The sequence below is a fragment of the Coenobita brevimanus genome, chromosome 18, assembly GCF_032717465.1.
Source record: "Coenobita brevimanus isolate Jiangsu-jjx chromosome 18, ASM3271746v2, whole genome shotgun sequence".
NCBI lineage: Eukaryota > Metazoa > Arthropoda > Malacostraca > Decapoda > Coenobitidae > Coenobita > Coenobita brevimanus.
The window spans coordinates 2,333,597-2,348,616 of record NC_136971.1 but is presented as its reverse complement, the minus strand read 5'-3'; the positions used below and the strand labels follow the sequence as shown (position 1 = coordinate 2,348,616).

General features: G+C 42.8%; 1 protein-coding gene across 2 annotated transcripts in view; it reads right to left on the bottom strand.

Moving 5' to 3' along the window:
• Positions 1–13,463, bottom strand: part of LOC145391381 (vacuolar protein sorting-associated protein 37B-like) — a 28,819-nt gene extending 15,356 nt beyond the window's left edge. Inside the window, exons 1-4 of one of the 2 annotated variants that reach the window (XM_080265981.1) lie at positions 13,342–13,463; positions 9,567–9,694; positions 4,990–5,082; positions 2,685–2,763 (exon numbers count right to left, since the gene is read on the bottom strand). In XM_080265981.1, the coding sequence (XP_080122107.1) occupies positions 2,685–2,763; positions 4,990–5,082; positions 9,567–9,694; positions 13,342–13,369 (328 nt within the window). In that variant the 5' untranslated portion in view covers positions 13,370–13,463. Of the gene's footprint in view, positions 1–2,684; positions 2,764–4,989; positions 5,083–9,566; positions 9,718–13,341 lie in introns of both variants that reach the window. The other variant, XM_080265982.1, reaches the window with a different exon arrangement.
• Positions 13,464–15,020: the final 1,557 nt, after the last annotated feature.

Here is a 15,020-nt window from a genome sequence, read left to right as displayed (position 1 = left end):
AATGACTGGGGAAAGGGTGACAAGGAGGCAATATGTTAGTGGTCACCCCTTATGGGATTATGACATCTGGCCCCACAAGAGAAGAACGACTGCTGGAAAACCTCCTCTGATCCCCACAGAAATCCATACGACAATCGGCTCGTGAGATAGGTATCCCAAAATCGAGCGTCCATCGCATGTTGAAGTGAGTCCATTGAAAAAGTTACATTCTGACATTAATCCACGCTCTAAATGAAGATGATCCTGACCGAAGAGTAGAATTTTGTGAATGGTACCTGGACAAAAGCGCGGACGATGCAGCGTTTCCAGACAAAATTGTCTGGAGCAATGAGGCCACCTTTATGTTAAATGGCTCAATTAATCGACACAATTGCACCTACTGGGCTCCTCAAAATCCGCATGTTACTATAGAAAAACATTTGAACTTACCAGGGGTTACAGTGTGGTGTGGGATATCAGCATTAGGCATTGTAGGACCATTCTTTTTTTACCAAACTGCCACTGGTGCAATTTACCTAAACTTACTGCAGGAATTCATCGGTCCACGCACTGAAGAAATGTTTGGTGATGAAGAGATTTACTTCCAGTAAGATGGAGCACCTCCCCACTACCATCGTGATGTAAGGGCCTATCCCAATGCAACTCATCTGAACACATGGATTGGGAGCAGAAGTGGCGCTGAATTCCCTGCATGTTCCCCAGACCTCAAGCCAATGGACTTTTTTTTATTGGGGATATCTCAAAGATAAGGTTTACGCTGCAAAACCAGCAACAGTCGATGAGTTGAATGAGGAAATTGAATGACAATGTGTCACAATTCCAAATACAGTGATTCATAATGTTCCAGAATCCATTGGTCCGTGTTATCAGCTGTCTGGAAAATGGTGGTCATCAGTCTGAACATTTGCGAACACGCAGGAATAAGTAGACTAGCCATTTAACTTTCTTTATTTACATGTAATTTTCTTATATCTGTGTCAATAAACACTGCATTTATTGTCATTCAAAGTGTGAGTACATTTTTTTGGGACACTGTATATGTGCGGTTATATCAAAATACACACACTCTAAATAGGCACAGGCATGTACTTACATGAGTTACACAACTTTCATTAAATGCATAAAGTGATAGAATGCATGAATCGACTCAAATCATTCAATCATCCTTAACCCGCGCCGTCCCGGCGACGTGAATTAACGCGGCAACATTGCAAGGTCCCTAATTTGCACAATTTTAAATTTTCACGAGTGATTTTTGGCATGTATACACGGGACACCTTCCTCTATTCCTCTACAAGATGCCAAGCAGGAACAATGCCTTACACCGCATAATCTATCCCCCCCCCCCTGCACGCCATTGTCTCGGCAATTCACCTGTTACCAGTGACCTGGCCAATAAAGACATTCAGGGCCAGAGTGATTCCCCAATCGATGACAATGTGGAGGACAAAGTTTACATAGCATTAGAGGAAGAAACAGTCAGAAATGATGATCAGGTAATGTGGGGAAAAAAAAGGTCATGAATGGTGATGAGTTAGTGAGTGAAACAATGCTTATAATGCCTATATTACTGTTTGAAAACTAATATGCTCTTGTACTACATATAAATTCGTACCAAGTAAATAAATAAATACTGTTTATGAGTGGATAAAATAGTTACCCTCCCATAGAACTCGTTTTCTTTGGTGCCAGCCTGTTAGAAAACCCAGTCAGGTAAGGAAGTACACGTACCTAAATCGCGTATTTTAAACCTCAGGTAAGCGATTTCTCTATGAATTTTCGATGTTTCTCATCAAAAGCGGATGTTTGGGCCAAAAAAAAAAAAAAGGTCCAAAAACATTGGGATGGGGCGGGTTAAACAAGAACTAAAGCACTTAGGAATTCCAAGGGGGGGGAAACTGCCCCCCCTTGCCCCCCCCCCCCTCTGGAAGCCCATGCTTGCTGCCAACCAGTAAGGAACCCTAACTATTATTTGACATTCAGTGGCAGATGTGCAGCTCTGTCATTTCACAGCAGGACAATTAAAATATTTCTATTAAACTGCACAATGAAATGCCAAAATACATCATACATATCATCATAAATACCCGTACTGCATGCAAAGTAAGGTAACAGGTAGCAGCACTACAAGACTGCTACGGCAATAGAAGGGTCATTACCAGTTCTGCTTCTCCTCATCGAAAACAGTGGTGCTATTAGCACTACAGTACTACTCAATGACAGCAACATTAAATGTTACTGTTACAAAGAAAGACATTACTCCTATCACTGCCTATAGATATGCATGAACTACCCCCAGCGAAAAGAACCAAAGAAATGCCAAAATACATCATACATATCATTATAAATACCCGTACTGCATGCAAAGTAAGGTAACAGGTAGCAGCACTACAAGACTGCTACGGCAATAGAAGGGTCATTACCAGTTCTGCTACTCCTCATCGAAAACAGTGGTGCTATTAGCACTACAGTACTACTCAATGACAGCAACATTAAATGTTACTGTTACAAAGAAAGACATTACTCCTATCACTGCCTATAGATATGCATGAACTACCCCCAGCGAAAAGAACCAAAATAAGATGGAGAACTATTAAAAATAACATAGGAATGAATAACTGAATTTCAGTACCACAATCAAATGAAGAGATATAAGAGAAAGGTACAAATGTAGGGATACTTACCAACTTGTCCCTTTAGAGAATTCACTTCATCTGACAGTGAAGCAGCCTCTTCATATTTGGAGATCAAATTTTGCTTGGCCTGGAAGTAAATAAGATTTCTGCTAAATTTAACAGGATTACTGGTTAGTGTGTAGAATGCATGGATTTAGTACTTTAGTGGTAGGTAAGGGCCCCCTCACCAACCACTCATTCGATGTAGTGCTGCTCTCAGGTGGCTGCCCTTTCCCCTCTTCCTTCATTCATGTCCTTCTTTTTTTCCTCTTCCTTCTGTCTATGAGTGATTCTACACTGAGCGACATGCCAAATGGTTTCCTGTAAACCAGGAAACCATTTACTATGCTGCGTGGTAACCATATACCGTATCCAAACCATGCCGCCTGCTGGTTTAGTGGGTAATTAAGGCACTCCAACCGGACAGACCATGTGTTGGTTTATATCCAAGAGATGGCTGGGGTATATTGCTCAAGCAATACCACTCAGGGATGAAAGAGGCTGGTCATTTTCATCCAAAATGTCCGGATGAACTTGCCTGATCCCGGGCTCTATACTCCTCATGGAGCAACACAGGATTAGATGATGTATGTATGTATGTATTTCATTACTATCATCCACTTACTTGATGTAGTGTTGCTGACTTCTTCCTTCAACTTTATCATTCTTTTTCTTTGTCTGCCCTCCTCTATTTCTATTTCTCACATCTTTCCTGTCGCTCTTTATTACTCGTTTCCATTTCAGGTGGCTTTACATTGAGAGACAAACCTAATGGTCTCCTGTATGCCAGGAAACCATTTATAATGCTGGATGGTAACCATATAACCAACCCACACAAGTTCCATAAGTATCAACAAGTGGAGAGTTAGTGCCTCTCCCCCCTAAAACAATTAACTCAAACAGCGACCATTGATGGGATTATGACATTGGCTATAGGCCTTTGGTTTCTTCTTCCCTACATTAAAAAAGGAAAAAAATGGAAGATCAGACTAGAGGTGAAAGATCTGCAGCAACAGTAAAAGTCTTCTAATCCGGCCACCAATAATCCAAAAATCCCAATAGTCCGAATTTGTCAAGGCGAAATTTCTCGAATTTTTCTGGTCCTTTTCAAAATTTTCTGGGCTTTATCTAAGGATTTACTTAGCTTGGACTTGCTCTTGGCCTTGGATGTACGTGCCTGCAATTATTCATCTACACTTCTATGCATTTCCAGCGAGTAAAACAATAACTCATATCATTTTAAGTTTTTATTTAATGATCATGTACACTCATGATCACTAATTTCAGCTGAGGGGTGCTCCCTTCCCACCCCTATATACCCAGGGAAGATGGGAGGCGGGGATGAAACAAGCTCCACCCGCCTTTACCCCAGCTCCCAACCCTCCCCCATACCCCTACCCCACCTCCCACCCCACTCGCCACTCTTAACTGGCAGTTACATCTCAAGCTAACCTCATACTTTACGCTAATAGTCACATTACTAATACACAAACATCAAACACTAGGATATGTAAAAAGTATATAACTATGAACTCACTGCAGCAAGAAATTAATGCATTATAATGTTGACAGTAAAACAAAAACATTAACAACAGCCATCCCAGGCCTGATGGATGCTTGCATGTGCTTGTGTGTGTGTGTGTGTGTGTGTGTGTGTGTGTGTGTGTGTGTGTGTGTGTGTGTGTGCATGCGTGCATGTATGTGTGTGTTTGCAAAGCAGTGCACCCAGCATGTATGAGGCCTGAGGTTAACGTTTTTGTTTTACTGTCAATGTCATAATGCATTGATTTCTTGTTGCTGTGTGTTGATAGTTATATTACATACTTTTAACATATCCTAGTGTTTTATATTTGTATTAGTAGTAGGACCAAGAGTGCCAAGCATGAAATCAGATAGAGATGTAACTGCCACTTAAGAATGTTGGGTAGGGGGGGTTGGGAGCTCGTGTAGAGGCGGGTGAAGCTCGTTTCGTCCCTCCCTCCCCTCTTCCCTGGGTATACGGGGGTAGGAAAGGGACTCCCCTGGGCAGAAATAAGTGATCATAAGTGTACATATTTCTAATGTTTTCAGAGGTCCTTACCAATAGTAAAAAAAAAACAATAGTCCAAAAGACCCCAGTCCACTGCCATTTGGATTACAGGACTTTTACTGTACTGTATATGACAAAGATCGAGTAATGGTAGAAAAAATGGAGGAATGTATTAAAAGGAGAAAACAAGTATTATAACCAACTGTGGGACCTAAAAAGCAGCAAGTGATTAGCAAGAGCAACAACTGGAAAAGAAAAAAGTAAATTTTGAAGGATGCACATTACCTGAGACAATTTGGGTTCCAATGACAAGTTGTAATCAGCCAGTGATTTGTTTTCCGCTAATAACACATCTCGCTTATTTGCAAGTGTCTTCATCTGAAAATTTCAAATAAAGAGTAAACAAAATATCCCGATGACACCGTCAAGATTTTACAATAAACCATGTATGTATTAAAAAAGGAAAAAGAAAAGTGATGTAACCAAAATATCATGATGCTGACATCCTGAACATTTTACAATAAAATGAGTATGTTTTATAAAAAAAAAAAAATAATAATAAAAAATAAAAAGTCATGATTTAAAGCATGACCTGGTGTGTATTAATGCACTGGTCCCACTCCGTGAGAGGCAGCTGGAGGTTATAACTGTATACTGAGAAGCAAAAGAAAAATATATGGCACAAAAAATAAAGCTGTGATTTGTCTGATATTATTTAGCCAACATAGAACCTTTTATCAATGAAATCCATTATCATGAGAATAATGCAACAATACTCATTACTATATATATATATATACAGTAATCACTCCAATATCCAACGTAATAGAGCCATAGGTAGGTCCGGATATTGGTTCTGTCCGGATATTGGGCCCCAGCTTATGGACTTGTACTTATGGACCCTAACTCAGAGAAACACCTATACAACTCCCTCTGGACATGCATAGCACCTATTTAAGACCCAAATCACACCAATAAGGCACATAAATGACTGAAATAAATGCAAAAGAAACATAAAATGAGGGTTTAGAAGTATGTTCATACATTAATAAACATTCTGGTACTTACGGACCCTAACCTAGCCTAACTCTGAAAAACACAATCCTACTGCACATGCATAGCTACTAACACCCTATTCACACCAATAAAGGACATTAAAGAGTGAAATGAGGTAAGTATAGTATGGAAAAAAGTACAGTATGAAACATTCTGCCTACTTACAGCAAGTCCCTGGCCACCTCGATGAATAACCGCCTCCTCTCGGACTCTGACAGTAAGAAGGATTTCCTGAAGCACTTGCAGTACACTGTTCCTGAAGTCTTGCACTGAACTTAGTCAATCACACACAGAAGTCCGTTCTCTTCACAGTGTGCACTCTTGCTAAATAATGCTCCATTGTAACTAAGTGTTGCACTTTAACTTTTCCCATTCTTATAATTTTCCAAAGCCAAAACAAACAAGTCTATTTACGTTAAATTTTTTTTCTATTGAGTCTTTTCTCTCACAACTGTAAATCCTTAACACAACACACTGTTTTTTTCACTGCACAACACTCTAAATTCCCGTGTGGTCTAGTGGAGAAGTTCTTGCGGTTTATTCACTGTCAGAGTCCGAGAGTATCACTGGCAGGCGACCTAGGGGTGCATCGCTGGGTTGTGGTGATGGCATACCCACTGCAGATGACTCTGATGACAGCCGCAAACTCATGTCGAGCGGTGACTCCACTGTGGCTGATGTGCTGGGCTGTGGCTCGGAGCATGAGGGCCTATCTTGGGGAGGCAAAGGAGTGGAGCCAGGGCTGGGCACAGCAGGGGTCACGGGCCTGAAAAAACTGTCAATGGTTGATTGACGCAATGACCGATGATTCTGATGATTGATGATGCGCTGCCTGAAAGCATGCACTTCCTCCACGAGTCCCAAGGGCCCCATCTCCCTGTCACAGTCCGGGTGTTCCAGGTAGTCTAGGACGAACTCTAGATGTTCCCGGAGTGCGCTCAGCTTGGGGATGGCTGGAGTACTGTCCTGCTGAGAGGAGTCCGCATCATCGTCGCCTTCATCGTCGGAATCTTCAAGTTCGGTACTGACACCTGCAACTGAAGACACGATCTCGATATCAGACAACGTCTGATACCCAGGATCGCCCTCGTCGTCATCCAACCACTCACGAACATCGTCCACATCTACATCGTTGCTGTGGGTACGTAGCCGTGCATGGAAGTCATCCACGTCAAATCCTAGAAAATCGTACTCCACATCCATTCCGAGAAGCAGACGAGACCAACCATTTTCCAGAGTCTTCACAGGGACTTCCTTCCATGCACAAGCCCAGTTGTACAGCGTAGACTTGATGTTGTAGCGGCGAAGGTTTTCCAAAGTCCGCTTGCCTCGTGTGTCCTGTCCCTCCCTGCGCTCGTCCATGTCCTCGAGAACAACCATCACCTCGTCCAGGAACTTCCGACGGTATAGGCGCTTTGTTGTCACGATCACTCCTTGGTCCATTGGTTGGATGAGAGCAGTCGTATTAGGTGGCAGAAACACGCACCTAATACGGCCATTTTCAGCAACCATGTCCTTGTCGCAGGGGTGGGCAGGTGCATTGTCGAGGAGAAGGAGGGCCTTTACCTGGTCGCGCGGGATTCCCAGTGTCTTTGTCTGGTAATGGATGACCTCCTTGACGAAGTGACAGTGAAATCAGTCTTTGAAGATCATAGCTGTGAACCATGCCTTCAAAGAATGGTACCAGACAACAGGAAGGACATCCATCACCCCACGAAGGCACCGAGGCTGCTTTGCGCGGCCAACAACAACAGGCTTAAGCCGGTGCATGCCGTTAGCACTGGCACAACACAAAGCAGATATCCGTTCCTTGGAGAGCTCGCAGCCAGGTACACGCTTCTCCGTCTCCTCGGCTAGAGTGTTCGTTGGCATCGAGCGATAGAATAGGCCAGTTTCGCCAGCGTTGTAGACTTGACCAAGAGTTAGGCCCTCCCTGTCGATCAAGCCCTTCACCTTGTGCCGAAACTAGTCAACTCCATCCTCGTTAGCGTCCAATGCTTTGCCATGTGCTTTACGGTTGGTAAGGCCATGCCGTAACTTGAACGCAAAGAGCCAACCCTCGGATGCCTTGAAGTCTAGGGCGTCGTGAAGCCTGGCGAACTTCTCAGCAGCAGCCTTCAGCTCCGTTCCACGTACCATCACACCAGCAGCACGTTGTTGTCGATACTAAATCAATGTGGATCGGTCGATTTCCACAAACTTAGGGGTAAACATAACCTTCCTTTCCATGTTGCGTTTGCTTCTCGACGAGAAGTCAGCCGTGTACTGCACGAGTTTGTCTCAGGATCTCTTGATATCGAACAAAGTAGACCGGGACAGGTTAAACTCGCGGAGAATGCGGGAAGAAGACCACCCCGCATCTACTTTCTCCAATATCTCCCGCTTCTTCTCCAGAGTCAACACCACTCTCTTCCTTTTCTCAGGTGGCGGGGCCATCATCACACACACTAAGAGGAGGCCCGAGAGCAGCAGGAGGCCCTGCAGCAGGTAAGGCACCACCACAAAAGCGATCACGTGGGCAGCCATAACGACGAGCGTGAACTCGCGGCGAGAGACAGGCAGAAAGTGGGGAGGATGCAGCGGAGCTCTATCGGACGTCAGAGGAATGACGCGCCACAACAATGCTCTCCCGCGCCGCACGCGGCAAGTTCAAATTACAGGGGGGATTTTTTTTTTTTTTTTTTTGGGGGGGGGGGGATATTGGATCCCAGGACGATTATGTCCGGGTAGTGGAGATGTTCGGATATTGGGCGTCCGGATATTAGAGTGATTACTGTATATATATATATCCAGTCAATCCTCGTAAATCGCGGAAATTTGGGTCTGGACCACTGCCGTGATTTATGAATAATAACTCTTATGTGAAAAATTAATCTGGGTCTGGACTTTGGCCAACTCGCCCCCACAGCACCCTACCTACACCTATCTAGGCACCATCAAACACAATCATACAAATTTAGGAATATTCAGTGCATGTATTAAGGGATCTCACCTTAATCCTATGACGAAATTGCTTAAGTGAATGGAGTGGGGTGGTGTTGGGAAGAACTCAGAACCTCTCAGCACTTGTTCTTCCCAAACTCTTTCACCAGACTGAAAACTTCTCTCCCCTCTCAACACGACAAATGAGCTCCAAATGTTGACTATACGACAACTGCTGCAGCTTCTTGATGCCATACTGCTTAGAGCGCTTCACTGGGGGCTTGGGAGGGGTCATGGCAGGTAGGAGGCGGGGGGAAGTTGCACAAAAAAGGCAGGTAACTCTTGTACTCCACGGCGACGGTCTGTAGTGTGCAGACTGACGAGACAAGAACAATAACAACATAGCAGCATTAGTATGCACATATGCCACCAGGGAAGCACGGTGATTGGTTGTTGGGTCACGATTTTCAGGTTGAATGCCACGGTTTACGGTTCTCCTCAGAAAAGGCACACTTGGGTGCCTTGATCCGCAATTTTCGTGACTTAACAGTGATTTACGGTTGCCGGCAGTCTGACGGCCACCTAGCCGTGATTTACGAATCCGTCACTTACGAACACTCGATTTACGTGGATTGAGTGTATATATATACATAAACACACACCAAATAATGAAGAAATGTAAACAGTCTTGATACCCAAAGGAAAGTATCTGTTGTGGAAATTGGGCCTAATTAGCTTTCTGAATAATCAATTTTATTTTAGACAAGTAAGGTAATAGCCATACTTTTACTATTGCGTACCTAAGCTGTGGAACTTGCAAATCACACCATACAACTAAACCCTTTGTTGTGTATATGCATATAAAGTACTTTTAATGCACATGCCTGAGGGAGGTCCTTGACTAAATCAGCCACCTTGTCTTCATTATTGACTAAATCCCGCAGCTCATCTGTGGTCAGGTGGCTGATCAACCCCACCACTGCACCATAGTCTGGCTGTTCTGACATCACTCCTGTAGGCAGAACAGGTACCACTCTGAAAATTACTTTCATATATAGACAGATAAATAGATAGATAAATAGATAGACAGATATAGATATAGGGGTGAAGTTAGTCACTGATCTGATAAATATGATTACTGTAAAACACCATAACTTTGGACCACGCCCAAATTTCAGACATTTTGCGAAAAAATGTAATACAGTAATTCAAATTTATCGGAAAAGAGTGCGATGTTTGCAAAAAATAATGATATGGGAAGGTAGGGTAATCTTCAAAGATTATTATGTGTAAGTCCTATTAAACTAGCTTGAATATGTGTATGTGAAAAAAATGTATGAATCAATGGAAAAAGAATTGGCATTTTTTAACCCTGCAAAACTTTGTTCACACAGAACAAACAGTTTCAACTGTAAGAACGTGATTAGTAGGATTATATGTGGAAAAGTGTTGTATCAGGTAGTAAACTATTTTAAAATATATACAAGCATAATCTTCCTATGACTGTTTTAATGAATATTTCTTTATTTTACAGAATAAATTCCTAACTTCGGACACACAAATTACTGAAAAAATACAGATTACTGTATAGGTGTGTGTGTGTGTGTGTGTGTGTGTGTGTGTGTGTGTGTGTTAGACCAAAACGTGTAGTTCGTTAATACGTTCCATGGTGCCTTCATAACATGTGCCTGTGTGTGCATGTCTCTGTTGATTTGTGTGCATGTTAATGGGTGTGTGGGTGTCATTAGAACCAGTATGAAGTGTTTAACATTATATTATGTTATTTCAGTATGCATTTGATGAGTTAGTGAGGTAGCTACTTGATAATTAAGTGAAGTTTTGTTTAGGAATAAAAGGCCAGTTCCTCTTACAGTTCAGGGTATATGCAGTGCAATTTTATACATTTTTCTCATCAGAAAAAGTTTTTGAATAGTTCTTAGTTATATTTATGGCCAGAATACCTCACTACAATGTGATATGATGCAACTTAATGTGATCTCAATTTATGAGCTCAAAAAAGAAGATATTTTTGGATATTTCTCTCTATATATGTATAACTTGGGCCAGGAGTGCCCAATATTTTTTTTTTTTACATTTTTTATAAATATCTAAAGTGTCCGAGGTTTGGACAGTGTCCAGAGATAGGTGGTATTAACCAATTTTCATGTTTAAAGGGCAAATACATGGATGTTCGAAGTCTGGAAGAGCTGTCCGAAGTTAAGAAATTTGTTCCTAACTTCGGACACTTGAAAATGAAAAAAAAAACAAAAAAAAAAAAACATGTTCAACGTGGCTAATTTTTTAAATTACAGTATATGGAATCAGTAGGTACTGTCCCTGGTTACCACATGACACCAACAGGGATAAAATTGCACCATTTTACACAGAATTATTCATTAAAACACCTAAAAAATGTCCTAAGTTAGGATGTTTTACGGTATATATGAGTGTGTTGTCCCAGATGATTGGTTGAAGAGTGTAATTGTAAATGTGTACAAAGGGAAGGGTGATGCCATGGAAAGAAGAAATTATAGAGGTATAAAGCTTTTAGATCAGATAATGAAGGTAATGGAGAAAGTTCCAGAAGGTATGATTAGAGAAAGAGTGAATATTGATGAGATGCAGTTTGAGTTTATGCCAGGCAGAGGTACCACTGATGCCATATTCATTGTTCCACAGCTTCAGGAAAAATATACTGGAAAGAAAAGGGATCTGTATTTTGTTTTTGTGGATTTGGAAAAGGCCTTTGACAGAGTCCCTAGGTAGGTGGTGAAGTGGGCAATAAGAAAGCTTGGCTTGGAGGAGTGGCTGGTTATGAAAAAACATTTGAAAAGTATTCCTTTGATTTGGAGAATCATTTAAAAAAAAAACAAAAAAAAAACAAGCTGCTGACATTACCCCACCGATACAAAAAAACTCCATCATACAGTATATTACTTATATAAACATGTAATCTATGACATTTCCACTGGAAATAATTATTAACGGAGATGCTGCATTCGTATATGGCAGGTAGCTAATACTGTATGCAGAAGCAGCTGGTGGTAGGTGGGGACACCCATCATCCACTCACTTGATCTAGTGCTGCCAACTTCTTCCCTCATGTTAATCATTCTTCTCCTGTGTCCGTCCTCCTCTCTTCCTATTTATCCCAGCCTTCCTGTCATTATATATTACTCTACTTTCCACTTCTGGTGGCTCAACACTGAGTAACAGGCCAATGATTTCCTGCACCTCAGGAAACCAATTGCAGCAGTGGGTTATAACCATGTAACCAAATACTGGGGTGACAGTCACATGGAACCTGCTATGGTGCCCCTGTTAACTTTTTGGAAATCCAAAAGTGATATTCACCTGGGAACCAAACTTCCACAATAATCCCCACTGACACTGAAATAGGACATAACTGGCGGTTCTATGAAATATCTGACGTATCAACCAGCTTAGAACTGGCAGCCAATAGGCGCTGTATTACTGTACTGCACCATTATTTTATTGTATTTTATACTTAGTTTTCATCTTTTATTCATGGGAAAGTTTTTACGATAGAGGGTCGATGGATAGTAACACAATATCTTGCTTGGTATCAAATATTGAGCCAATGGGAGGTACTACTGGCATGCAATATCCAGCGTATCACTTTACTGTATTTGGCGTAGGGCTTGGCTGAATTACAATGAATAAATGAAAGTTTGCTGTACGTGTTGTAATCTAAATCTATTCTATCAACCTACAGACAGACACCACAATCACATAAGGGGTGGCTGTTTGAGTTAGTGGTTTTATGGGGAGAGACACTAACCTTTCACCAACTCACCTGTTGACATAAAGGCAATACATATGGGTTAGTTACTGTATGGTATATGGTTAAACCAAGGTATTAATGTGTTTTTGGACAAAACCTCCAATTTCTTTGGGTTGTTATATAATTTTTGGTTTGGTTAATTTTGTTCAGATGTGATTTTAGGTCATGACAAAATTATGTTTTTCTGATATTTTTTGTTATTTCGGACGAATTTTTTAGCTTCATTCCTACCAAAAGTTGGTAGTTTCTGATTATTCAACCACTCACTTTCCCTGATCTTCAAAGCCTTCCCCACTTTAGTTGGGTTTTAAGACTGATGGAGAATTGAACTCATGACTGAGAAACTACTGAATTCCGATAGAAATGAAGGGCACATTTATCTGAAACACAACAAAGACCGTCGTAAAAATATAATTTAATCTTCCAAAGATGTGTTGTCCGAAATGGCAAAGTTATTGTTATGACCCAAAACTGTTAATGATTTCCTGGCTTACAGGAAACCATTAGGCTTGTCACTCAATCTAAAGCCATCTGAAAAGGAAAGAAGAGTAATTAAAGGTGACAGGAAAGATGCAAGAAACAGGAAGAGACGACACAGAAAATGAATGTTAAATGTGAAGAAAGGAGTATGCAGCACTACATCAAGTGAGTGGATGATTGTCGCCATCACCTACCACAAAGTCAACAAGGAGTTATCTGTGATGCACAGAGTATTAAAATTATTGTACTTTCATTAAGAGCAGACCAAGTGCGGCACCCGAGTGGTTAAGTTTACCAAAAAATCTTCGAAATACGAATACTGGTAAAGTTACTAAAGGCTGTATAAGAACAGACATATAACCTTCAATACATACCTCCTTCTTGACGTGCATGGACATCCATCTTCTTTTGTGGGTTTGTGGATCTCGATTACCAGGATACTCAAGGGCAGTGAGTGGACGTCCAGTTCTCACAAACGATAATATTTTGACGTCACTTGTTTACCTTGGAAATGAAACCCCGTACAAACCACTGAGCTCTATAGTATGGAGAGGCTATCACCGCCGTGTGACTTTGGCCGCCATATTGAAACACCCACACGTAGCTTTTATAATACAAAAACATATTTATATTTTTTCCCTAGCTCAACGAATTATATGGGGTACATATTAGCCAATGAGTATGTTTGTTGCTGCAGTGCAGAACTTACCCTTTATGGCACTAAGGCAGAGAATGGTAATGGCAGAAAGGGAAAAGATAGTGGTATTAACTTTGAAATGATAGTGATGTTGAAGCTGTTTTACGTCGAAGTGATAGTGATGAAATGGCGTGGAAAGTCCTATAGACTGACTATCCATGCCATGAAACCGGATGTCCAAATTGATAAAGACCGGAAGAAGCATGAAAATTGTTATGGTAAGTGTTTTTAGGCAGACTTCTCGTCTAAGAACACTAGCTACTGAACGGGGTTCTCTTCCGAGACCGGAATACACCACAAGAGGAACAGGGTAAAAACTTGGCAGACCAACCTTACACCTTATATTGCCTTACTTACAATCCTTTACAATATACAACAATGTCATACATGTACAGGTTGATAGGGACACTGTCAGGCTTGGCCCGGGCTGCTGGGGACTGGGCTTATTACAAGTGGTGCCCAGGCTTGGGAGGTAGCTCGTCAGGTGTGCTCTCCTGTAGGGAGGCACGGAACTACTGCCAGGGGTGATGTCGTCTGGCTGGGGCTGCTGGTCAGCGTGCAGGGAGGCCCTTTCCTGGTGGGGCCTCGACCTGGGAGGTGGCCCTCTGGACTGGGGCTGAACAGGGCCAACAAGCATGCCTGCCTTCACCTGCTCCTGGAGGAGGGTCATCTGCAGGTGGGGCTTGGGAGGCCCTGCCCCAGGGTCCTGGGGGTGCCCCTGGGTGTCTGAGGGCTGCAGTCTCCACAGGGTTGGACTGCCGTCAAGAGCTGCCCGTGGCGTCCCTTCCTCGTGGCGTCCATCAGTGCCCGGTCGTTCAGGGGTGGCCTGTAGGGCGTGGATCCCTGGACTTGGGAGAGGCCCTTGCCACCACTCCTCGATCTGCAACTCCTTTGGGGGACTGCATCTGTGAAGAGAGAGAGAGAGAGAGAGAGAGAGAGAGAGAGACATCCCACTCAGCCTCCAGAGGGGTGGTGGGCTGAACCAGGGACTTCCTCCAGAGAAGTAGTCTCAGGGGCTGTGGATGAAGGGCGTACAGTGGCCGTCCCTTACCCGCTGTGTACAGTGGCTGTCACCGCAATTCCCCCGAGCCCTTACGACAACAACCGAAGTGTGTACAGTGGCCGTCACTTCCTGCCCAGGGCATACGTTGGCCGTCATCACAGGGCTGTTCCCTAAGGAGGAGGCAGACAAAGGGCATACAGTGGCCGTCCCTTCCCTGATGCGTACAGTGGCTGTCACCGCGGTTCTGCCTCTGCCTGGTTTAACAGCCGACGTGCGTACAGTGGCCGTCACCGCAGGGCCGGTTCCACGGGTGGCTGCAGCCAATGTGCGCACAGTGGATGTCACGTCCTGCC